Source organism: Aethina tumida, chromosome 1, assembly GCF_024364675.1.
Source record: "Aethina tumida isolate Nest 87 chromosome 1, icAetTumi1.1, whole genome shotgun sequence".
NCBI lineage: Eukaryota > Metazoa > Arthropoda > Insecta > Coleoptera > Nitidulidae > Aethina > Aethina tumida.
In genome coordinates, this window is record NC_065435.1 from 31,569,868 (window position 1) to 31,596,598 (window position 26,731).

The 26,731-nt window shown below is 38.7% G+C and overlaps 4 protein-coding genes and 1 long non-coding RNA gene across 5 annotated transcripts; 2 read left to right on the plus strand and 3 right to left on the minus strand.

The window, feature by feature from the left end:
* Nucleotides 1-856: 856 nt before the first annotated feature.
* On the minus strand, nt 857-2,791 carry LOC126264689 (uncharacterized). The gene has a single exon (XM_049963643.1). It carries the CDS (start codon nt 2,789-2,791, stop codon nt 857-859), a length of 1,935 nt encoding a protein of 644 aa, XP_049819600.1.
* Nucleotides 2,792-8,848: 6,057 nt separating this feature from the next.
* LOC126264694 (uncharacterized) lies at nt 8,849-10,492 on the minus strand. The gene has a single exon (XM_049963690.1). The coding sequence runs from the start codon at nt 10,490-10,492 to the stop codon at nt 8,849-8,851; it is 1,644 nt and encodes a 547-aa protein (XP_049819647.1).
* Nucleotides 10,493-10,605: 113 nt separating this feature from the next.
* LOC126264711 (uncharacterized) lies at nt 10,606-12,772 on the minus strand. Its single transcript, XM_049963770.1, has 3 exons — nt 12,347-12,772; nt 12,190-12,294; nt 10,606-12,113 (listed from the first exon to the last, which is right to left on the minus strand). The coding sequence occupies exons 1-3, from the start codon at nt 12,348-12,350 to the stop codon at nt 10,606-10,608; spliced, it is 1,617 nt and encodes a 538-aa protein (XP_049819727.1). The 5' UTR covers nt 12,351-12,772.
* Nucleotides 12,773-15,845: 3,073 nt separating this feature from the next.
* LOC126264190 (uncharacterized) lies at nt 15,846-17,158 on the plus strand. The gene is made up of 2 exons (XM_049961045.1): nt 15,846-16,024; nt 16,529-17,158. Exons 1-2 carry the CDS (start codon nt 15,882-15,884, stop codon nt 17,046-17,048), a joined length of 663 nt encoding a protein of 220 aa, XP_049817002.1. The 5' UTR covers nt 15,846-15,881; the 3' UTR covers nt 17,049-17,158.
* Nucleotides 17,159-22,930: 5,772 nt separating this feature from the next.
* LOC126264207 (uncharacterized) lies at nt 22,931-23,681 on the plus strand. Its single transcript, XR_007546966.1, has 2 exons — nt 22,931-23,244; nt 23,308-23,681. It is a non-coding gene; the product is annotated as an uncharacterized LOC126264207 (long non-coding RNA).
* Nucleotides 23,682-26,731: the final 3,050 nt, after the last annotated feature.

Consider the following 26,731-nt stretch of genomic DNA (forward strand, 5'->3'; position numbering starts at 1 on the left):
CAGACCAAAAGCGTAGAAGTGACGTCACGAGTGTATGAGTCGTGGGCCACCTCAGGCCAAAAAACGTAGGAAGACGCAAGAGTGAATGAAAATGCAATTAATTTATAATTATGATTTATTACATATTAAAAACAAAAACATATCAATAAGTTAACAATTTATTATTATTATTGTACATTTATATTACAATTTATTATACATTTTGTTATTTCGATACATGAAAAAGAGGTGAAAAAGTTCTTTCTTTCGTTGTTGCTTTCGAATCCCAGTCGTTGATTGCTGCAAATACCGTGTTTCTAAACAGAAAACATACATATACAATATTAATTATTCAATGGTAATTTTTGTAGTGATACACCTTTTTTTGTGATTGATTATTTGACTGAGGCTCATAAGTGTAGTTGTGGTGGCTGCGATGTAAGCTGAGTGTACAAGTCCGTTTCTCACCCGGTTGTACGCGTTGAATATATCAAAAACAAAATAGACAAATTGTATGTACCATATATATCTATATAATATTAATAATTCAAAGTTACCTATTTTTTTTATATTATTATATTAATTTTTAATTTCCACTTAATTAGTTCCTAGGGACCTTGTACCCGAATGGCCGAGAACTGTTGTCATCCATGAAGAGTCTCTTCGTTGAATTCGTTCTGTAGGTCTTTGTCTCCTCTTTGGTTACTACACGATGATCTTTTGTCCGCACAAAGTTCATCGACGTCAAATGAATGGGATCTGTTTTTTCTAGAACCATTTGTTTAATTTTCTCAAAATTAATCAGCCGAGAAGCACTGTATGTTAAGGCGATCCCTTTCACCTTACAAACATGTTCGATACACTGCTTCGTCGTTGACTACACCGAGTATGCGTAATTTTTCGGCCCGCCCGAAACAAATTCCGTGATGTAGGAACCGATACCGTAAGCCTCCAGCTCATCGGTCATGTCCCCAATGAATTTTCCAGTCGGGGGATCTGGAAAATGGCTGCTTGACACATAGATAACGGAATCGGTGTCGTAGTATAAAACTCGTGTATCCAACATCTCTAGATATTCGTACAACTTCAAACGGGCCTGTGCTGTAACAAAAGCTGCAATTACCACATTCACAGTAGTCAGAGATTCCACAGCCTCGTCGGCGTACTCCCAGTTGATTACAACAGTTTGTTCATTCACAGGAGTTATACTGTTGACATTCTTCGACGGATGCGCAAGGAGATCAAAGCATTCCTGAGGATCGTTGACGATGGTCGTTTGTGGTTGGTTTTCACGTTGTCCAAACTTTCCCCAGAACGAATTCAACATTAATTTGGCGAGGGATCGAAGACCAGGGTTATTTTCGATGCGTTCCGGTGTTAGCTTCACTTTTTCAGCTTCTTCAAAATCCACCAGATATTGTTGTTGTTTCACCACATCGTTTATGCAATCCGCGGGCCAGCCGGAGGCTTCCTGTTTAATTTTGATGAATTTATTCATCATTTCTGTGAATAAACCCGGCTGACCCGCCGCATGGTTGTATTGACGCGTTTCGTAGGTCCACACTTCAAACACTTCCACAATCCTGTAGCCTTTTTCCAATGCTTTCACGACTTCTGCAATTACCCATGTCCCTGTGAACAATCGTTCTTCCTCTGTATGGCAACACTCACGCTGCTGTGAACTTTCACCACAGCTGTTGCAAAGGGCGAACATTAACTTTCCCTTCATCCTGACAGGGAGAACGGGGTGGTACAACTGCGCGGGTGGTAAAATTTTACATTTCACCATGCCATCTACGGTGGATAAATCAATGTCCCGGGCTGCAGATCCTACATAAATTGTGGGGTGTCCTAGAGGAAATCGGCCGTACTTGCACACAAAAGGGTACAACGAACATACATCGATGTATTTGATGCGCTCACCCTCGTTACATTTGTAGTATGTAACAGTGTTTCCGGTTCGACCTCCATAAAAACCGTCACGAGGATTCAATGGTGTTGTTGTCAACACGGGATGGTTTTCGACAAAATCACGCACTTCACAACTCTGTTTTAATAATGCGCGGAAGTTACATTCCCACATTTCGATGACTTCAAATCCCAGGTTGCGAAGTCGAGTCGTTTTAATGGTGGTGGCCTCGTAACGATTTCGCATGGTATCCATTTTACCTCCTCCAATCGATGTGTCTCGGTGAAATTTGAAACAGCTGGTGCATCCATGGAAGTAACAACCGTGAAACTCGAATACCTGACGCTGCTCCTCGTTAAAACCGTCAACTTTGAGTCCTCCTCCTACTAGGTGTTCTCGACCTGTACCGGCGTGGTGTATGGTGATTCCTCGTACGTTCTCCTCCCACAACAACCATTGTAAAGCGATAACCGATTGATTATCAGCCAATCGGTAACCACCACGGGGAATAACGGCGATTGTATCGGCTTCCAGATAGTTTCGTGCAAACACCTTATTACACGCTGATGCTATTGTTGTTGCTTCGGTGAATAGACAAACCTTACACTCGTTAAGAAGCATCGACCTAAATGAAAGACAGGCTCTCATTAGTATTTCAACGTCCGACTTGCAATATGCCACGATTTCCTCCTGGAAATTAAAAACATCATTCTGATGCTCTTGATGCCAGTTTAAAAACGTATGTCGGTCCTCGGGCTTCATCTGATTCGGACCGTAAAATTCAGCAGATGGTAAAGGACCCACATATTGCTGATTTTCCAGGGTGTTAAACAAGTGTGGAAAATAACCCTTCTTAAAGTTTCCAGCAAGGCCGAAAGCTTTAGGTAACTTTGCCAGAGCCATTGGAAAATAATTTAGCGAGTCCAAAAATCGCACATTTCCCACCTCACCCAAAATAATTTTTGTCCCCCGCATAATTAAGTTTGGCTTGATGTCCGTTTTGGTGAGAATATAGTTCAGGATGAACTGATGGTCGGTTGATTCAACACAAAGTTCATAAAATTTTCAATAGGGTTGTTGATAATTACGTGGGTCCTTACGCCGCATTTTTCACAAAATTCCACTTCCGTATCTAAACAGTTGGAACAACACAATTTAAACACACACAATGTGGTTTCATGCACTGCACTGCCGTCGGTCTGAATGGTGTCCTGTCGTGTTTCCAAATCGTAAAATATGAATAATAAATCAGTAAGGCAGGGTTCCTTTGTGTTTGGCTGAATATAACACTGTTGATTTATCTGATGGTGTTTTTTACAGATCTTATAAAAAATTTCACCACATTCATGCCTACGTTTTCCATCGACAGTTTTAAAGCACCTTTGACACAATCGCAAGTCGACACACACGTTGGATGTCTTCTTAATCCGTAGATGATTTTCCAAACATTTCCGGCTCCTGAAGTGACGATGACAATCCACACACTCTATTTTCTCCTCAGCCTCGCACCGTGGTGATTCACGACAGCACGGACAAATCCCATTGCAACGATGGTTGACGCGTGTATTGTAGGGAAGATTACATTCTTCGCAGTAGTAATCACAGGAAAACGCAGAGGTTAACGATACAATCGCGTTGTAATGTTCTTTGTGGAGTAGCAAATTAAGGGTTGGTCCTTCACTTTGTCCTTTAAAAATCACCTCTCGTCCACCGGCACCGTACTTGAACACAGTAATTCTGTATTCGGATAAAACCCTTTGGAATGCCTGCAACTCCTGAATCCCGGCACTCTCTGCGGGAATATCAACACCCGCTCTCTGGCACAGTTCCATAGCTCGTATTCCTTGTATTTGTCCAATGTCCCGGCGAACCTGTACGAATTGTGGATCACTGGTCAGTTTCGCGATTAACACAACAAGTGCCCGTGGCAGGCAAAGGTTATCTGAATTTTTTATAACAATAATACCTCTTCTTGCAGCACATTCTTCTTCGAAACTATTATATTTTGTTTTCTGGGCACGCCCCATACCCACCGGCATCTTAATAACCGTCACTTTTATCTGAAAAGTTTCAGTGTTCACACCAGCCGAATTAGATTGGTATACTGATTGCACCAAATCGAGCACCTCATCAGCGGACACTGAATGCCTTGGTTTGAAGCGTGCCCAGGCTTCACCGCGAACAAGTTCACTACCAGAAAACGAAAAACCGACGCGATCCTCCGGATTGAGTCCCTCCAATGAATGTTGAACAATTGAGGTTATTCCGTTGCGTATCCAATTCACGGGATGAATGTTCTTCGGAACGGGGTTAATTTTAAAGGAAACAGCTCGCTGGATTAGGTTAAAACGGCCAGTCGATTGTTCAACATCGTCTACAACTTGAAATGCTTGTTGTTGTTGTGGTTGTTGTTGTTGTTGTTGTTGTTGTTGTTGTTGTTGTTGTTCTTGCGATTCAATCTCATCTATTATGTGTAAACTCATGTTGTAGGACTCATCGTCATTATCTACAACGGAGGATTCATCTTTTGGAAAAAAATATAAATAAATTAATAAATATATAAATAATTTGTATACATATATATTTATAAATCAATTTACCATTGTTTGGTGTCAAGCCAAGTTCATCTATAACGTAGAAAATGATGTCTGAAGATTCAAGATTATTATCATCATTATCATTCACAAAGTGGAATGCGTTGTTTTCTGTAATAAACACAAATAAATAAATAAATAAAAATAAATAAAAACAACTTACCCATGATAGCAGAATAAAAAGGTGAAGTAGAAGTCTAAAAATAAAATAAAAAATACGAACAAAAATATTCGCGAGGATGATCAACAGAGCTATTCTTTCAAATAACAGTCAACAGTGTTAATAAACTGATGGTTAATGTAAGAATATGAAAATCTGGGCGGAAGACTCTAAATATAAGACCCTGTACCACCACCATCCCTACCATTACATTTCGAATGTGGGGGCGTTTCTTCTAGGGTGGTGATTTTTTCACTTCATTAGGTGGTGGTTGTTTCTTTTTATCTATTTGGTGGGAGTGGATGGTTACTTGTGAGTGGTTGACAACAAGGGTGTAGGTGTAAACAGTGAATTCCAGAGTGGGGTATTTTCTTTAAAACCATTTGTATTCTGAAGAATTAGACAGTCTAGAATTTTTATTTAATTCTTAAAATCATAGGCAATATGTCAGTCAGGGCAAACGTGATTGAGGTGAGTTTTTAGCTTATTATATTATTACAATTTACTTATTAAACATATATTTTCTTCTATAGGAAAATTGGGACGACGATTGCGGCGGGCCTTCCTTTTTTGACACAGATTTTTACGTAAGGACGGAGAATCTACCAATCATCCGGTATCCACCTCACGGTCTCACTCGTGGGGAAAGAAAGGCGTTTAGACGTCGCGAGGGTGAACGTCACCAACGATTGAGGAGAGAGGCTGAGGTAGATGCGGCAGCGGAGGACGCTGAGGTGGTGGCAGCAGAGGCGGTGGCTAAGGCCACTGTAGCCAAAGCCGAAGCGGCAGAGCGCCGCGCCGTTGAGGCTGCGGCGACACTTGCTGGTCTCCAAATAGAGGCTAGACGGCTCCGCATCATTGCGGATTCATCAAGTGCAACAGCGAGGGGAATAGCCGTCTCCCTCGATGCAAAAAGACGGCATAAATAATATTTTATATATATATATATATATATATATATATATATATATATATATATATATATATATATATATTGTATTGAGAAAGAATTTAATATTAAAAATATACGTTACAAATAAATTTGAATGTTTTTTTTCAATTACCTCACTGATTGAAAACATTGGTGATAAATATGATGTACAGAGTGTTGACATTTCATTTCAATATTGGTCATTGAGTATCGCGGTAATGGTTTATTAAACTCTGTTATTGACAACTTACCGTTTGAATTACATATACCATTTTATCAGTACTGTGGTCCTGGTACAAAATTGAAAAAACGACTAGCGAGAGGTGATACAGGTATCAACGAGTTGGACAAAGCCTGTAAACGACACGACATTGCCTACGAGGAAAATAAATCGCTGCAGGATAGACACAAGGCAGACTTTGTTTTGGAAAACGAGGCGTGGAACCGAGTAAAAGCCAAGAACGCTAATTTGGGTGAAAAAGCAGCCGCGTGGCTTGTAACAACGGGAATGAAGATAAAAAGGAAGCTCGGAATGGGTCATCGTACACAACACCAATCAAAAATTTCATTCAAGAAAGACATTGTCGACAAAATCGATAAAAAGATTTTAAAATCGGTCGACATAAAACCAGGTAGCAAGTCACTACGAAAAATCGCTGCAGCGGCAATAAAAATAGCCAAAGTCAACACTAAACGAATTGGGGGTCGAAAAAACGTGAAGATACCTAGAACAATTCCGTTTAGTTCGAAACAAGGAGGAATTCTGCCATTACTGCCAATTCTCGCTGGTTTATCAAGTCTTGGAGCATTAATGGGTGGTGCTGCCGGTGTGGCAAAAACAATAGTCGACGCGAAAAATGCGAAGAAGAATCTAGATGAACAGAAACCACACAATCAACGCATGGAGCAAATAGGAAAAAAGGGTAGTGGATTGTACTTACGAAAAAACCCAAAAGGGTACGGTTTGTTCTTGGAAAAAATTCCAAAAAACTACCGATAAGAGTGCCCGCACGAGCACTCTACGATCATGAAATAATCAAATTTGCCAAACAATTGAAAATACCCTATTTTAGAGGTGTTTTTATGCGTGACGCTCTACCTTTGTATCCTAAGAAAAACGAAAGTGCCGTCGTGAACCTGGACGATTCAACAAATTACGGAACTCACTGGGTTTGTTACGCAAAGAGAGGAAATCAAGTCAAGTATTATGATAGTTTTGGGGATTTACGACCACCGTTGGAGATAATTCGATACATGGGAAAAAATTGTCAAATTTATTACAATGTACACCCTGAGCAGAAGTTTAATGAGTCATCCTGTGGTCGTTACTGCTTGAAATTTTTATACAATATAAAACAATGAATACTTTGTCATACTATAATAATAATAATAAAGAAAAATCATTAATTTTAATTGAGTTTTATTTGATGACACACACACACACACACACACACACACACACACACACACACACACATGCACACACACACGCACACACACATCCACAATTGCTGTTGTTGTTGTTATTATTGTTGTTGCGTTTTCTATTATTTTGTGTTAAATAAGCAGTGAGCTAAACTATTACTCAGTCTTATTTGAAACGTTGTGAGAGCAATGTCATATATATTTACTCTTACAAGTACCAGCCACATATTAAATATCGATTTTGTAAATCCTATTCAGTTGGATCCCGAAGTACAGTACGGGCTCGCCTTAATTGGATTTCATTCGTACAACAGTATTCCGAATATTGATTCAAATTGTAATACGTTTAACTACCGGAACATAGCCAATCGTATCGGATATATAGAAATCCCCGAGGGTGCATATGAAATAAGTGATATTGAAAAATATTTACGAAAGAGAATTATTCAAGATTCCATTGAAGACGAGTTAGCGGAAGGAAAGATTTTATCGATAAAACCTAACCATAACACCCTTAAGTGCGAAATATATAGCGAAACACTTGCAATTGACTTCAGCACACCGTCTTCTGTTGGGAAATTGTTGGGTTTTTCGGCAAAACTTCTAGAAACAGGAACACTTTACGAATCTGACTTACCTGTGGATATAGTAAAGGTGAAAACATTACATATCGACTGTAACATTACCACGGGTGCATTTTACAAGGACAGACCGACACACACCATCTACGAATTTGCATTGGACAGCAACCCTGGCTACGCGATTGACGAAACGCCAAGACATATTATCTATCTCCCCGTAGTGAACAGAAATCAAATTTCAAACATTTCACTGCAGATTTTGGATCAAAATTTTGAACCTGTTAATTTCCGAGGGGAGGAAATTATTATCCGATTGGAATTGAAAAAGCTCACGTAAAATGGGTTTGACTTTCGATTACTATAATTCGGACAACAACAGTACAAATCCATCAGTATATGAAAAACCGTCATCGTGTGTGAATCAGCTTAATTATCAACAGCAAAAGAAGAAACAGAAGCAGAAGCAGAAGCGCAGGCCGAAGCAACGTTTGACTCTAGACAACGTATTGTTTTTACAATCACTGGGTTACAATGTCGTTGTACAATCAGGTGTTCGAGGTCTACCGCAAACCACGGTACGACGAAACAATTCAAAAAATGGAAACTCGCACCTATTACCCATACATAAAATCGTTCAATAATAATGACGTTATTGAAATCTCCATAAACCAGAGGGATTCCTGGGTACTGATGCACGAGGCGGCAATTGTGATTGAAGGGGAGCTGAGAAGAGATGGAGGTGAAGGTGAAGTTTCACTGGTCAACAATGCTGGTGCATTTATGTTTGACAATATCACGTACGAACTAAACGGAAAAGAAGTGGACTCTGTTCGTACACCGGGAATCGTCTCCACAATTAGAGGATATCTTTGTTACAATCAAATGGATAGCAATATTTTGAGTACGGCAGGATGGTGTTACCCAAACAATCTAGTTACGACCAAGAACAAGTCAACGTTTGTTTTTAGAATACCACTGCATCATCTGTTTGGTCTATTTATCGTCTATAAACTAGCTCAATTTGGCAAACACACCTTAAGATTGGTCAGAGCTCGAAGCGATCTAGATGCTATTGTGTGTAAATCCTTGAAAGATACAGCGCCCACCTCAGGTATCATCAAAATGACCAACATTTGTCTAAAAGCACCCATTGTTGTTCCAAATGACATGCTGAAAATAAAATTGTTGGATTCGATAAAAAATGATAAACCTATACTTTTACCATTCAGAAGATGGGAATATCATGAACTGCCACAATTAACAACTGGATCAACGAAGGAAATTTGTTTGTTCATTCACAGGAGTTATACTGTTGACATTCTTCGACGGATGCGCAAGGAGATCAAAGCATTCCTGAGGATCGTTGACGATGGTCGTTTGTGGTTGGTTTTCACGTTGTCCAAACTTTCCCCAGAACGAATTCAACATTAATTTGGCGAGGGATCGAAGACCAGGGTTATTTTCGATGCGTTCCGGTGTTAGCTTCACTTTTTCAGCTTCTTCAAAATCCACCAGATATTGTTGTTGTTTCACCACATCGTTTATGCAATCCGCGGGCCAGCCGGAGGCTTCCTGTTTAATTTTGATGAATTTATTCATCATTTCTGTGAATAAACCCGGCTGACCCGCCGCATGGTTGTATTGACGCGTTTCGTAGGTCCACACTTCAAACACTTCCACAATCCTGTAGCCTTTTTCCAATGCTTTCACGACTTCTGCAATTACCCATGTCCCTGTGAACAATCGTTCTTCCTCTGTATGGCAACACTCACGCTGCTGTGAACTTTCACCACAGCTGTTGCAAAGGGCGAACATTAACTTTCCCTTCATCCTGACAGGGAGAACGGGGTGGTACAACTGCGCGGGTGGTAAAATTTTACATTTCACCATGCCATCTACGGTGGATAAATCAATGTCCCGGGCTGCAGATCCTACATAAATTGTGGGGTGTCCTAGAGGAAATCGGCCGTACTTGCACACAAAAGGGTACAACGAACATACATCGATGTATTTGATGCGCTCACCCTCGTTACATTTGTAGTATGTAACAGTGTTTCCGGTTCGACCTCCATAAAAACCGTCACGAGGATTCAATGGTGTTGTTGCGAACACGGGATGGTTTTCGACAAAATCACGCACTTCACAACTCTGTTTTAATAATGCGCGGAAGTTACATTCCCACATTTCGATGACTTCAAATCCCAGGTTGCGAAGTCGAGTCGTTTTAATGGTGGTGGCCTCGTAACGATTTCGCATGGTATCCATTTTACCTCCTCCAATCGATGTGTCTCGGTGAAATTTGAAACAGCTGGTGCATCCATGGAAGTAACAACCGTGAAACTCGAATACCTGACGCTGCTCCTCGTTAAAACCGTCAACTTTGAGTCCTCCTCCTACTAGGTGTTCTCGACCTGTACCGGCGTGGTGTATGGTGATTCCTCGTACGTTCTCCTCCCACAACAACCATTGTAAAGCGATAACCGATTGATTATCAGCCAATCGGTAACCACCACGGGGAATAACGGCGATTGTATCGGCTTCCAGATAGTTTCGTGCAAACACCTTATTACACGCTGATGCTATTGTTGTTGCTTCGGTGAATGGACAAACCTTACACTCGTTAAGAAGCATCGACCTAAATGAAAGACAGGCTCTCATTAGTATTTCAACGTCCGACTTGCAATATGCCACGATTTCCTCCTGGAAATTAAAAACATCATTCTGATGCTCTTGATGCCAGTTTAAAAACGTATGTCGGTCCTCGGGCTTCATCTGATTCGGACCGTAAAATTCAGCAGATGGTAAAGGACCCACATATTGCTGATTTTCCAGGGTGTTAAACAAGTGTGGAAAATAACCCTTCTTAAAGTTTCCAGCAAGGCCGAAAGCTTTAGGTAACTTTGCCAGAGCCATTGGAAAATAATTTAGCGAGTCCAAAAATCGCACATTTCCCACCTCAGCCAAAATAATTTTTGTCCCCCGCATAATTAAGTTTGGCTTGATGTCCGTTTTGGTGAGAATATAGTTCAGGATGAACTGATGGTCGGTTGATTCAACACAAAGTTCATAAAATTTTCAATAGGGTTGTTGATAATTACGTGGGTCCTTACGCCGCATTTTTCACAAAATTCCACTTCCGTATCTAAACAGTTGGAACAACACAATTTAAACACACACAATGTGGTTTCATGCACTGCACTGCCGTCGGTCTGAATGGTGTCCTGTCGTGTTTCCAAATCGTAAAATATGAATAATAAATCAGTAAGGCAGGGTTCCTTTGTGTTTGGCTGAATATAACACTGTTGATTTATCTGATGGTGTTTTTTACAGATCTTACAAAAAATTTCACCACATTCATGCCTACGTTTTCCATCGACAGTTTTAAAGCACCTTTGACACAATCGCAAGTCGGCACACACGTTGGATGTCTTCTTAATCCGTAGATGATTTTCCAAACATTTCCGGCTCCTGAAGTGACGATGACAATCCACACACTCTATTTTCTCCTCAGCCTCGCACCGTGGTGATTCACGACAGCACGGACAAATCCCATTGCAACGATGGTTGACGCGTGTATTGTAGGGAAGATTACATTCTTCGCAGTAGTAATCACAGGAAAACGCAGAGGTTAACGATACAATCGCGTTGTAATGTTCTTTGTGGAGTAGCAAATTAAGGGTTGGTCCTTCACTTTGTCCTTTAAAAATCACCTCTCGTCCACCGGCACCGTACTTGAACACAGTAATTCTGTATTCGGATAAAACCCTTTGGAATGCCTGCAACTCCTGAATCCCGGCACCCTCTGCGGGAATATCAACACCCGCTCTCTGGCACAGTTCCATAGCTCGTATTCCTTGTATTTGTCCAATGTCCCGGCGAACCTGTACGAATTGTGGATCACTGGTCAGTTTCGCGATTAACACAACAAGTGCCCGTGGCAGGCAAAGGTTATCTGAATTTTTTATAACAATAATACCTCTTCTTGCAGCACATTCTTCTTCGAAACTATTATATTTTGTTTTCTGGGCACGCCCCATACCCACCGGCATCTTAATAACCGTCACTTTTATCTGAAAAGTTTCAGTGTTCACACCAGCCGAATTAGATTGGTATACTGATTGCACCAAATCGAGCACCTCATCAGCGGACACTGAATGCCTTGGTTTGAAGCGTGCCCAGGCTTCACCGCGAACAAGTTCACTACCAGAAAACGAAAAACCGACGCGATCCTCCGGATTGAGTCCCTCCAATGAATGTTGAACAATTGAGGTTATTCCGTTGCGTATCCAATTCACGGGATGAATGTTCTCCGGAACGGGGTTAATTTTAAAGGAAACAGCTCGCTGGATTAGGTTAAAACGGCCAGTCGATTGTTCAACATCGTCTACAACTTGAAATGCTTGTTGTTGTTGTGGTTGTTGTTGTTGTTGTTGTTGTTGTTGTTGTTGTTGTTGTTCTTGCGATTCAATCTCATCTATTATGTGTAAACTCATGTTGTAGGACTCATCGTCATTATCTACAACGGAGGATTCATCTTTTGGAAAAAAATATAAATAAATTAATAAATATATAAATAATTTGTATACATATATATTTATAAATCAATTTACCATTGTTTGGTGTCAAGCCAAGTTCATCTATAACGTAGAAAATGATGTCTGAAGATTCAAGATTATTATCATCATTATCATTCACAAAGTGGAATGCGTTGTTTTCTGTAATAAACACAAATAAATAAATAAATAAAAATAAATAAAAACAACTTACCCATGATAGCAGAATAAAAAGGTGAAGTAGAAGTCTAAAAATAAAATAAAAAATACGAACAAAAATATTCGCGAGGATGATCAACAGAGCTATTCTTTCAAATAACAGTCAACAGTGTTAATAAACTGATGGTTAATGTAAGAATATGAAAATCTGAGCGGAAGACTCTAAATATAAGACCCTGTACCACCACCATCCCTACCATTACATTTCGAATGTGGGGGCGTTTCTTCTAGGGTGGTGATTTTTTCACTTCATTAGGTGGTGGTTGTTTCTTTTTATCTATTTGGTGGGAGTGGATGGTTACTTGTGAGTGGTTGACAACAAGGGTGTAGGTGTAAACAGTGAATTCCAGAGTGGGGTATTTTCTTTAAAACCATTTGTATTCTGAAGAATTAGACAGTCTAGAATTTTTATTTAATTCTTAAAATCATAGGCAATATGTCAGTCAGGGCAAACGTGATTGAGGTGAGTTTTTAGCTTATTATATTATTACAATTTACTTATTAAACATATATTTTCTTCTATAGGAAAATTGGGACGACGATTGCGGCGGGCCTTCCTTTTTTGACACAGATTTTTACGTAAGGACGGAGAATCTACCAATCATCCGGTATCCACCTCACGGTCTCACTCGTGGGGAAAGAAAGGCGTTTAGACGTCGCGAGGGTGAACGTCACCAACGATTGAGGAGAGAGGCTGAGGTAGATGCGGCAGCGGAGGACGCTGAGGTGGTGGCAGCAGAGGCGGTGGCTAAGGCCACTGTAGCCAAAGCCGAAGCGGCAGAGCGCCGCGCCGTTGAGGCTGCGGCGACACTTGCTGGTCTCCAAATAGAGGCTAGACGGCTCCGCATCATTGCGGATTCATCAAGTGCAACAGCGAGGGGAATAGCCGTCTCCCTCGATGCAAAAAGACGGCATAAATAATATTTTATATATATATATATATATATATATATATATATATATATATATATATATATATTGTATTGAGAAAGAATTTAATATTAAAAATATACGTTACAAATAAATTTGAATGTTTTTTTTCAATTACCTCACTGATTGAAAACATTGGTGATAAATATGATGTACAGAGTGTTGACATTTCATTTCAATATTGGTCATTGAGTATCGCGGTAATGGTTTATTAAACTCTGTTATTGACAACTTACCGTTTGAATTACATATACCATTTTATCAGTACTGTGGTCCTGGTACAAAATTGAAAAAACGACTAGCGAGAGGTGATACAGGTATCTACGAGTTGGACAAAGCCTGTAAACGACACGACATTGCCTACGAGGAAAATAAATCGCTGCAGGATAGACACAAGGCAGACTTTGTTTTGGAAAACGAGGCGTGGAACCGAGTAAAAGCCAAGAACGCTAATTTGGGTGAAAAAGCAGCCGCGTGGCTTGTAACAACGGGAATGAAGATAAAAAGGAAGCTCGGAATGGGTCATCGTACACAACACCAATCAAAAATTTCATTCAAGAAAGACATTGTCGACAAAATCGATAAAAAGATTTTAAAATCGGTCGACATAAAACCAGGTAGCAAGTCACTACGAAAAATCGCTGCGGCGGCAATAAAAATAGCCAAAGTCAACACTAAACGAATTGGGGGTCGAAAAAACGTGAAGATACCTAGAACAATTCCGTTTAGTTCGAAACAAGGAGGAATTCTGCCATTACTGCCAATTCTCGCTGGTTTATCAAGTCTTGGAGCATTAATGGGTGGTGCTGCCGGTGTGGCAAAAACAATAGTCGACGCGAAAAATGCGAAGAAGAATCTAGATGAACAGAAACGACACAATCAACGCATGGAGCAAATAGGAAAAAAGGGTAGTGGATTGTACTTACGAAAAAACTCAAAAGGGTACGGTTTGTTCTTGGAAAAAATTCCAAAAAACTACCGATAAGAGTGCCCGCACGAGCACTCTACGATCATGAAATAATCAAATTTGCCAAACAATTGAAAATACCCTATTTAGAGGTGTTTTTATGCGTGACGCTCTACCTTTGTATCCTAAGAAAAACGAAAGTGCCGTCGTGAACCTGGACGATTCAACAAATTACGGAACTCACTGGGTTTGTTACGCAAAGAGAGGAAATCAAGTCAAGTATTATGATAGTTTTGGGGATTTACGACCACCGTTGGAGATAATTCGATACATGGGAAAAAATTGTCAAATTTATTACAATGTACACCCTGAGCAGAAGTTTAATGAGTCATCCTGTGGTCGTTACTGCTTGAAATTTTTATACAATATAAAACAATGAATACTTTGTCATACTATAATAATAATAATAAAGAAAAAACATTAATTTTAATTGAGTTTTATTTGATGACACACACACACACACACACACCACACACACACACACACACACACACACACACACACACATGCACACACACACGCACACACACATCCACAATTGCTGTTGTTGTTGTTATTATTGTTGTTGCGTTTTCTATTATTTTGTGTTAAATAAGCAGTGAGCTAAACTATTACTCAGTCTTATTTGAAACGTTGTGAGAGCAATGTCATATATATTTACTCTTACAAGTACCAGCCACATATTAAATATCGATTTTGTAAATCCTATTCAGTTGGATCCCGAAGTACAGTACGGGCTCGCCTTAATTGGATTTCATTCGTACAACAGTATTCCGAATATTGATTCAAATTGTAATACGTTTAACTACCGGAACATAGCCAATCGTATCGGATATATAGAAATCCCCGAGGGTGCATATGAAATAAGTGATATTGAAAAATATTTACGAAAGAGAATTATTCAAGATTCCATTGAAGACGAGTTAGCGGAAGGAAAGATTTTATCGATAAAACCTAACCATAACACCCTCAAGTGCGAAATATATAGCGAAACACTTGCAATTGACTTCAGCACCCCGTCTTCTGTTGGGAAATTGTTGGGTTTTTCGGCAAAACTTCTAGAAACAGGAACACTTTACGAATCTGACTTACCTGTGGATATAGTAAAGGTGAAAACATTACATATCGACTGTAACATTACCACGGGTGCATTTTACAAGGACAGACCGACACACACCATCTACGAATTTGCATTGGACAGCAACCCTGGCTACGCGATTGACGAAACGCCAAGACATATTATCTATCTCCCCGTAGTGAACAGAAATCAAATTTCAAACATTTCACTGCAGATTTTGGATCAAAATTTTGAACCTGTTAATTTCCGAGGGGAGGAAATTATTATCCGATTGGAATTGAAAAAGCTCACGTAAAATGGGTTTGACTTTCGATTACTATAATTCGGACAACAACAGTACAAATCCATCAGTATATGAAAAACCGTCATCGTGTGTGAATCAGCTTAATTATCAACAGCAAAAGAAGAAACAGAAGCAGAAGCAGAAGCGCAGGCCGAAGCAACGTTTGACTCTAGACAACGTATTGTTTTTACAATCACTGGGTTACAATGTCGTTGTACATTCAGGTGTTCGAGGTCTACCGCAAACCACGGTACGACGAAACAATTCAAAAAATGGAAACTCGCACCTATTACCCATACATAAAATCGTTCAATAATAATGACGTTATTGAAATCTCCATAAACCAGAGGGATTCCTGGGTACTGATGCACGAGGCGGCAATTGTGATTGAAGGGGAGCTGAGAAGAGATGGAGGTGAAGGTGAAGTTTCACTGGTCAACAATGCTGGTGCATTTATGTTTGACAATATCACGTACGAACTAAACGGAAAAGAAGTGGACTCTGTTCGTACACCGGGAATCGTCTCCACAATTAGAGGATATCTTTGTTACAATCAAATGGATAGCAATATTTTGAGTACGGCAGGATGGTGTTACCCAAACAATCTAGTTACGACCAAGAACAAGTCAACGTTTGTTTTAAGAATACCACTGCATCATCTGTTTGGTCTATTTATCGACTATAAACTAGCTCAATTTGGCAAACACACCTTAAGATTGGTCAGAGCTCGAAGCGATCTAGATGCTATTGTGTGTAAATCCTTGAAAGATACAGCGCCCACCTCAGGTATCATCAAAATGACCAACATTTGTCTAAAAGCACCCATTGTTGTTCCAAATGACATGCTGAAAATAAAATTGTTGGATTCGATAAAAAATGATAAACCTATACTTTTACCATTCAGAAGATGGGAATATCATGAACTGCCACAATTAACAACTGGATCAACGAAGGAAATTTGGGGTGTGAAAACATGTACAGCTGTGGAGAGTCCACGATTTGTAATTGTTGCTTTTCAATCGGACAAAAGAGAAAATGATTCGGTTGATACGACCGTCTTTGATAATATGCACGCCTCGGAAGTACGGGTCGTGTTGAACGGTGAATATTATCCAGCTGAACGACAGGGTTTGAATTTTGCCAAACACAGTTATACCGAATCGCATTACAACTATACTCAGTTTTTTAACAATTTCAAACATGATGCATCCCAAGTAAAGCAACCTCTACTCGATTATTCAACGTTTAAGGATAATACCATATTTGTTATTGATTGCTCCAAAAGAAATACAGCACTGAAACTGGGTACTATAGATGTTAAATTGGAAATTGAATCGAGGGTCGCATTTCCCCAGAAAACAAAGGCATATTGCGTAATCGTGCACGATTGTGTTTTGGAGTATCTACCGCTAAGTGAAATTGTACGCACTGTGACTTAAATATAAGTTGAATATCGGCATCACAATGTGAATAGAACGAGAAAATATTTCATTGTGTAAACACCACAACGTCCACAACACTAGTAAACACATGGAATCCAACAAGCCTGTCGACGTCGACGTACCGGCGGACAACAACAACAACAACAGCAACATCAACAAGAACAAGGAAAGTGAAAGTATTGTTGCAATGAATTGCTGGCGGGATGTTTTCGAAAATCCGTTTAGATTTAGAAATTTAAAATGTAAACCTGTAGTTAGAATAATTACACCAAGAAATGTATTGTAAAATTAATTGTGTGTACGAGTAGTAAAAATATCATAATAAAAAAAAATCCTAAAAATGACAGCAGTTTATCATTATCGATTCGACACAGGGTCGTAAACATCCTTCAACCTGTTGTGGTTGATAAGATTGCAACCACTTTTTGGGTGGGAAAAATATTTTGAGAGAAAACTATTTTAATGTTTGCCTAATGATTATAATCAATCCTAAATAGGGTAGAGCCGTTTATCATTAGCAGTTCGACACAGGGTCGTAAACATCCTTCAACCTGCTGTGGTTGATAAGATTGCAACCGCTTGTTGGGTGGGAACAGTTTATCATTAGCGGATCGACACAGGGTCGTAAACATCCTTCAACCTGTTGTGGTTGATAAGATTGCAACCGCTTGTTGGGTGTGAAAAATATTTTGAGAGAAAACTATTTTAATGTTTGCCTAAAGATTATAATCAATCCTAAATAGGGTAGAGCCGTTTATCATTAGCAGTTCGACACAGGGTCGTAAACATCCTTCAACCTGTTGTGGTTGATAAGATTGCAACCGCTTGTTGGGTGGGAACAGTTTATCATTAGCGGATCGACACAGGGTCGTAAACATCCTTCAACCTGTTGTGGTTGATAAGATTGCAACCGCTTGTTGGGTGGGAAAAATATTTTGAGAGAAAACTATTTTAATGTTTGCCTAAAGATTATAATCAATCCTAAATAGGGTAGAGCCGTTTATCATTAGCAGTTCGACACAGGGTCGTAAACATCCTTCAACCTGTTGTGGTTGATAAGATTGCAACCGCTTGTTGGGTGGGAACAGTTTATCATTAGCGGATCGACACAGGGTCGTAAACATCCTTCAACCTGTTGTGGTTGATAAGATTGCAACCACTTGTTGGGTGGGAACAGTTTATCATTAGCGGATCGACACAGAGTCGTAACACATAAACCCTTCACCTAAATTATATTTTCATATTTCCGTATTTGTAATGAATTTCTATAAATTAATTAACCGTCTATATTTAACGTTTAGTTTCGAAATGTCATCGGTACCGAGCTCTTCGTCGCCGTCGTCGTCATCGGCGCCGTCGCTGTCACCGATCATCAAGTACACCTTAGAAAAAATTGAAGAATTTATTCAAACGTGTATAGATCGGGAAAAAATCAAGAGACTTGAACTGTATAAAAATAAAATTGAGAAGGTTGTTAATGTGCGCGAGATTTACACCGAATCTTCTGGTACACATTTTGAATCATGTATTTGGGCTAATCCAACGACTGTCGAGGGACCCGATACTTGTGAATGTTTTTACATATTCCGTGCAGTGTACGAAAGCAATCAACTGATGGGTTTAGACGCTGAGTTGTCTTCACACATTACCGCATCATCACCGTCCTTATCTTCGATGTCCGATTCTTCAGAGGCAATAAATCCATCACACTGTCTACAATTTTTATGTAAACCAGAGAGTTTCGATAAACTTATGATATGTACAATTGAAATGTTAGGCCTTATAAGAGAGTTGCTCAAGAAATAACAATAAATTTTTTTTTGCTGTAAATTTATCTTTTGTTTTATTCCTTTGTAAAATACTTATATACCTAGTCAAAATTTTAAACTGCTTCAGTGTAAGACAAACCAATCATGCAGTACATACAACAACGTCAAAAGTTACCCATTGAAAATCTAGATTATCTTGATGACGAAGCAGCAACAGGTGTAAAAAACAGAAGGCATGGTGAATTGTTACCCAACTCATTCAGAGCTCTGTTTATTGGACCTTCAAATTGTGGAAAAACAAATGCACTACTGGCTTTAATTTACGATCCGAACGGAGTACGTTTTGAAAATATTTACGTATATTCAAAAACTCTGTATCAGCCAAAGTACAAACTGCTCGAAGCCGTTTTAAATCGTGTCAAAGGAATAGAATATTTTCAGTTTAGTAACAAGGATGAGTTGATTGAACCGTCGGAAGCTAAATGCAATTCGGTATTTATATTTGACGATGTTATATGTGAAAAACAGAATAAAATTCGCGAGTATTACTCCATGTGTAGACACAAGAATATCGATGCCATGTTTGTAGCACAAACATACACCAGTGTATCCAAGCAACTCATTCGCGACAACAGCAATGTAATTGTACTATTTCGGCAGGACGAGAAAAATTTAAAGTATGTGTACAACGAACATGTGTCTCCCGACATGGCGTACGAACGATTCAAGGAATTGTGCTGCGACTGTTGGAGGGAAAATTATGGTTGTTTAGTGATTATTAAAGATTTTCCTCTGGACAATGGACGCTTCCGAAAAGGATTTGATCAATATATAAAAGTGTAAGTTTAACATACAACGGAAACAGTCGTGACAATGTCGTCAAACAATACTCAGGTTATGCGTAAAATCGATGAATTATCCCGCAACATACGAAAAAAATACCAGTTACTTAAACAAGACAAATTGGATAGTGAAGCAGTGTTGGGTGAACTATTTACCCCAATCACCAAACCATTAACTGAATTGACGGCCAAATTTAAAAATTCTGCAAAACAGACCACACCAGCAACAACACAGTTGTACAGCGACCCACCACAATTGAAGAAAATGGACGCCGATGACGACGATGACGTTTCCAAACAGTTAGAATCTGTAGATGAAATTTTTTACGATCCGGAACAATCAACTTTGTCCAAGAACAGTAACAGTGATGGTTCATATGACAGCACAAACGACATGTCGACTATCGTCTACACTCCTTTGACTCGTTCATACTTGGACTTGTATTTAAATGACTCTAAAAATAGGGAGGTCGATAAAACGTACGGTGTAAAGTACGATGTAGAAACGGAGCGATGGTTGATTGGAAATTCTGAAATTAATTTCGATACCGAACTGGATCGTTTTACAATTGGAGGTCGAACGTACGACGGCCGAAAAGGCATTTACGAGTTGTTGTTTAAAAAAAGACCCGTTTTTTTTACAAGACACGATACAAAAGCGTATTTAGAAATTTTAAAGTGTACTAATGTACATCGAAGAAATTATGCACCTAATGGCTCTATAAGAGGCACGAATACGCTGAAATACAGAAAAGTGATTAAGCCGCTTATGGAACAATCAAACAAGGGCTCATCAACTGGCAATGGAAGTAGAGGAGGAGGAGGAGGAGGAGGAGGAGGAGGAGGATGTGAAGTACAGCGACAACAACAACAATAACAACGACGACGGCAACAACGACGAGTACCCTGTAATACGTTGAATAAGCCCATCGAATACGTTTATTGGGATGATGTAAACGAACTGGTACAACGTCTAAAACTATTGGTTTCGTCAAAACATGCCGGAAATAACGCACATGACAATGAGATTATTTCAATCATTGAAGAACTAAAAGAGAGTGGAATAATAAATTAAAAAAATTTAATGCATTTTAATCAGTGTAAGAATGGGGCTGAACAAGTTCGGACAGTCCTCACGCAAAGAGTTCAGCAATAAGGATCATAAAAATTGCAAACCCGTCTTACTACCCTTTGAGTTTACTCGAGACGGAAATATTGATTGTAAAAGTCGAAAATTGTGTAATGTCTTGGCAGCCACGAACCTTCTCGACGCAGTAAACAAGGAATATGTAGATAAAAGGTTTGAGGATCATGAATACGAAATAATTGTTATAAAAGAGAGATTGGATAAAACTGTAGAATGGATATCATGGCTCATGAACCGATTAGATCCAGCGACACAATCAGATAATCAGTAAAGTGTGAGTGAAACCCTTCAGTTGACAGATGGCTAAACAGACTCGACATGGTAGCAGCAACAACAACAAAAACTACAACAATCGCAAACACCACAACGATAAAATTGACCTGGTAAATGAACTACACCGACCGATGCGTATAAATTTTCCAAGAAGACAAACCGTTGTTAAAGGATTGGATGATTTGTGGCAATCAGATCTTGGAATATTGGACAAGTATGCCAAATACAATAGAAACTATAAATACATACTGGTTGTGATTGATAGTTTCTCAAAGTATTTATGGGTGGAACCATTAAAATCTAAGACGGGGACCGAGGTGGCAAAAGCATTTGCAAAAATACTGACGGACAGACGACCGAAAAATCTTCAAACTGATCAGGGCACAGAATATTTCAACAGTTCATTCGAGCGACTGATGAAGCAGCACAACATAAATCATTACAATACGTTTAGCAGCAAAAAAGCGGCGATGGCTGAACGTGTAATACGAACAATAAAGGAGAAATTGTATAAACATTTTTCACTGAATGGAGAATACAAGTGGCTAGACGTAATTCCTAAAATAGTGTCGGATTATAACAATACAGTGCATCGAACAATTAAAATGAGACCGTCGGATGTGAACAAGGAAAATGAAGAACGTTTATACAGAGATGTGTATGCTGGCATTAAAATATGGACGGGACAGGGAAAATTTTCCGTCGGTGATTTTGTACGAATTAGCAAAGCAAAACATGTGTTTGAAAAGGGATACACTCCAAACTGGACCGCTGAAGTTTTCAAGATATTCAAAGTGGTGCACAGCAATCCGAGAACGTACATATTAAAAGATCTTGAGGGTACCATAATCAATGGTGGTTTTTATGAACAAGAACTGCAAAAGACAAAACACCCTGACCTGTTTCTAATCGAAAAGGTTTTACGTAGACGGGGTAATTTATTACTCGTCAAATGGTTGGGATATAAGAAAGAAGAATGGATTGACAAAAATAACGTTGTAGAGTAACCTGTAGAGACATGTTGAGATCTGTCGAGACCTGTTGTACAATTTTCTGGGGGTTAGTTGGGTGAGATTTCGTTATTTGTGTATGTGTATGTATGTTTAGTAGAGTTTCAAAACTCGGTCCGTGCAGACTAAATAGTGAATAAAATTGTAATAATATATAACGTAAAAAGAAAAAGACAACGAGATGAACTTTACGGACTCTTGTGGAACAACAATTGTGGATATTGCGGAGCAAGGCATCAATTACAATGCCGAGTTGGATCGCATGTGGAGGAACTTTCAAGTAGAGATTCAGAAAGAAAAACATCTTTTGTTTTGCACCACCCACGAATTCAGTCATGTTTGCCAATATGAAATTGAGTGTGGATTAAGTGTTGTCAGAGACTGTACACCTGTAGTTAGAATAGTGAACACCTGTGAAGATGAAACCAACGTGTCCTTTGACATTGAAGAATGGATAAACTTTATTCGAATTATTCAGAATATTTCAACTGAGCAACCGGAGGAGATGAGCAGTTTATCAGTTACATTTCAAAAAGTGTCCGAAGAAATTTGTTTATCATACGATCCGATATTTAATTGTGTAAATTTATATCGAGCAGACAGTTGTGTACTTTTACACAGGTGCGACATTGAAAATATTATTTTGTTAAATGGTATAATATGTAGTGTAATAGAAATCTTGACAACGGCATTCCCCTCTCCTTTTCTTCCTCTTCATACCGATAATTGTTTGTAATTGTTAGAATATGTACGAATGTTACATTAATAATAATTAAATTTATATTGTAATTATTGTAGGTTTATCAGTTTAGTAATTATATTTGTAAAAAATATTATCCATTTTGTGAAATAAATACTGTATACTCTATTTCATTGTTTTATTTACATACATTTTAATTTACGACTATGGCATTTTTATTGTGCATCATTGTCGTTCATTCAAGTTGAGATTTGATAACTTGTACAGACAAGTTGGATTTACTCTGTCAAGTCACGCCTACTACTACCACCACCACCAACACTATTTTGTGATTATTGGTCGGGAGGGTGAGGGTGAACTTTACTTTTTACATTTTCATTCTCATCGCTGTCATTCCATCAGTGGCAGCTTTACCATCACCATCATCATCACTATCATCATCATTAATCAGGGTAAGTACAAATAATTAATAACTTTTGTATAAATGTATGTTATATGAATATTTCTCTAAGCAGTGAACAGAAACATGGATTTGCAACAAATCAACGCTGTAACCGATCAGAACAGAAAACCCATATCCAAGCTGACCAGTCTACAGGAAGGAGAAGGTCATTTGATACTCGGGATGAGGATAGTGAATGGCACATTCGGTAAAAGTGTCATGGTGGAGTTGGAAAAAACTGTAGTGTTTCTGCCGAATCGAGCGACCCATGTACTGGAGGCCAACATCGAGAAGTTTGAACCGGAAAAATACTTGCTTGTATTCACAGGTCAGCAACTCATTGGTGGTTACTCCAAGCCACTTGCCACATTTCAAATTGTTACGAAATAATAATAAACATTATACATTATATAAATACACAATAATAAAATCATAATTATAAATTAATTGCATTTTCATTCACTCTTGCGTCTTCCTACGTTTTTTGGCCTGAGGTGGCCCACGACTCATACACTCGTGACGTCACTTCTACGCTTTTGGTCTGAAGTGGTCCACGAACAGGTAAAATAAACAAATGCGCGCATACGCGTCTTCCTTCGCTTTTGGACTCAAGTGGCCCACGAAAGGTGCGCATGTCATACACTCATGACGTCACTTCTACGCTTTTGGTCTGTGGTGGTGGCCCATGACTCATACACTCGTGACGTCACTTCTACGCTTTTGGTCTGAAGTGCCCCACGAAAGGTGCGCATATCATACACTCGTGACGTCACACCTACGCTTTTGGTCTGAAGTGCCCCACGAAAGGTGCGCATATCATACACTCGTGACGTCACACCTACGCTTTTGGTCTGAGGTGGCCCACGACAAGGGTGGCGCTTGCCCACATACCGACAAAGGCTATAAACCATCACAAACAGATGAGTGGCGCGTGCCCACATGCCGACAAAGGCTACAAACCGCCCCAAACAGAGGGGTGGCGCGTGCTCACTTGCCGACAAAGGCCAGCAACCACCCAAACAGATGGGCGGCACGTGCCGACAGGGTCGTGACGTCACTCCTACGCTGTTCGTCTCAAGTGCCCCACTGGCGCCAGAGGGGAGGGGGGAGGCGTGACGTCACACCTACGCTGTCTGTCTCAAGTGCCCCATTTTCTACTCACAATTTACTTGGTTTACCTATATGCTATATGCAGAATCTTAACATCTACTACACGTCTGATTGGTATTCTAAATAAATCATTTTCTAAGTAAATTGCGTCTCAATTCTTGACTCTGTTATAGCGTAAGCTTTATTTTCAAGAATAAGATATTTTTTCGCATTGTAAATTAAATCAGCAGAATGCCACACAGTTAACTGTGACAGGAAAATAGCTCCTCGATTATTATTATAGGATCCTGTGTTCAGAATATCTCGACATTTTAGAATAACAACTTTGTATACTTGGTAAGGCCATTATAAGATCGGCCAACAAGCAAAATGAAATAACTCCAACATCAGTTGACAGTTAGTTGTCAAAACACACGTACAGAACCAGAGTTCTCAAAAACTTATTCTCTCGTTTTAAGAAATTGTTAATAAATAATTTCATTATTTATTCCATATAGTATTATTCAAGTCTTAATCATTAATTTAAACCACACACATTTTCCATTTAAATTTGATTCACTGATGTTAATCATCAAATTTGACTTTCATTAGAAATTATGTGTTATTCCTCATGAATTACATCTGAAATAAATTAATGGCGTGTATGTAGTTGTTGATTTTTTGAATGGTGAGACACCTACTGTTCTAAAGTTTCGCAGCATCTTTTGAATGTTGAAATTGTTAATATTTTAAATTAAGTTTTGGGAACAGATGTAAATAACAGATGCTAGGTTACAACAAGTGTTCTATTGTTTTTTAAATTTGGATTCCCTTAGATACATAATTTATTGCAGTTAATCAAGGCGGAATATTGTAACAATTACATTAATAACGAAATATATCTCTTTTAGAGCTCTGATTTCAAATAGTGTTAATTAATTATGAAATTCTCGGAAATCAAGCCACATGAAAATTTCCCGTGGGCTTTAATTTTGCTGGATCAAAATATTACCATATCATATCATATTTAAAGTTCACTCAAATAAAGTTAGGACATATGATATATTAACAAAACACTAAAATGTCTTTGAAACTGTAAAAAAGAATCCCGATTTGTATATATATCAAAAGTTAACCAAAGTTATACAATATTACAGAGTACAGAGAGTTTTTAGTGTAAAAAATCGTGTTATATATACCGCCCCTTTGGTTGACTGAATCAACGCACTACAACGCCGTATAATCATATTGAGACATCCCTAATTAAAAATCGCTCCGTTATTTTCCTTCCTTCCAGACTTTCAAGTATCAATAGCAACGAATTGTTTGTCAAAAAATAAAATAACATGTCAAATTACGTTTCTTTATGGCATATGTCAAAAGTATGTAATTTAGAAAAAAGTTGTCTTCTCTCAAGCAAATTTGATTTGATTCTTACATTGTATTGATATAACACCAAATTGTGATTCAGTTATATCGTTTCTTATAATTCGTTTTAATCCACGGTCTCAGCAAATTGACAGAGCAAAGGAACATCGTGATGATTTTTCAATTTGTTATAATATTTTTGATGGTAGAACTGTTTCGAATCAATCTCATCCTTGTATTTCAACCTACAGTGGATGACCATAAATGAGATTCCCAAATATTTAAATATAACATAACTTTACAAATAAAACTACTTTGTTTAACTTATGTCGATATTTTAATATTAGTTTGGTGTTATAAAATGGTTTCGACACATTGCCGATTTTTTCAACCTCCAATTATTCAGTGGAAAAATATACAGATACACACAATATAATTATTTAGGAAACACATTTTCCGTCATAAATTATAGATTAAAATATAAGCAAAAACTACTACGGCACAATTTTAATATTATAATTACTACAAACGTGCTTAATTCTCAGATGTTAGATGAGTTGAAACGTATGCCCATACTGTGGAAAACTTTCCATAAAATGAAAGTAACTGCTTTATATACAGACAGATATGTGAAACTCCAACGGGAACATTCCAGTCCTCAGCCTTTTTGATAGAACTTTTGAAGACGGTTTCTTGGTAATGCTGTTTTCTCTGTTATTGTTATTTTTTCTTGTACTTTTTTCGGATTTCTTGCATATTTTTTCATATTTCATAGCCTCAGAGAAAATAGCATGCCCTCAATCTCCGGAGATCTATCTTTCAACACTCTAATCCGGAGATTGCATGCTTGCATGATATCCAACCCTGTGAATCCGACAGATACAAGAGACCTTGTCTCTTGGCTGTCTAGACCTCTGCGTCTCTTTTGAACATCTTTTCTTTACTATGTAGTTTTCCCTTCTATTTTCCTAAACCTTTATGGTTAACTACTCTTAGGCCATGATCTTCGGATCGGTGCCCGGAGAGGGGTTTTTAGTCGG

Excerpts from the sequence above, each read along its gene's own strand:
- LOC126264689 (XM_049963643.1), bottom strand. The coding sequence starts at position 2,791 with ATGGCTCTGGCAAAGTTACCTAAAGCTTTCGGCCTTGCTGGAAACTTT.
- LOC126264694 (XM_049963690.1), bottom strand. The coding sequence starts at position 10,492 with ATGGCTCTGGCAAAGTTACCTAAAGCTTTCGGCCTTGCTGGAAACTTT.
- LOC126264190 (XM_049961045.1), top strand. The coding sequence starts at position 15,882 with ATGGAAACTCGCACCTATTACCCATACATAAAATCGTTCAATAATAAT. Across the intron at positions 16,025-16,528 it reads GAGCTGAGAAGAGATGGAGG|TGAACTGCCACAATTAACAA; the intron begins TGAAGGTGAAGT and ends ATGGGAATATCA.
- LOC126264711 (XM_049963770.1), bottom strand. Across the intron at positions 12,114-12,189 it reads TGGCTTGACACCAAACAATG|ATGAATCCTCCGTTGTAGAT; the intron begins GTAAATTGATTT and ends TTTTTCCAAAAG.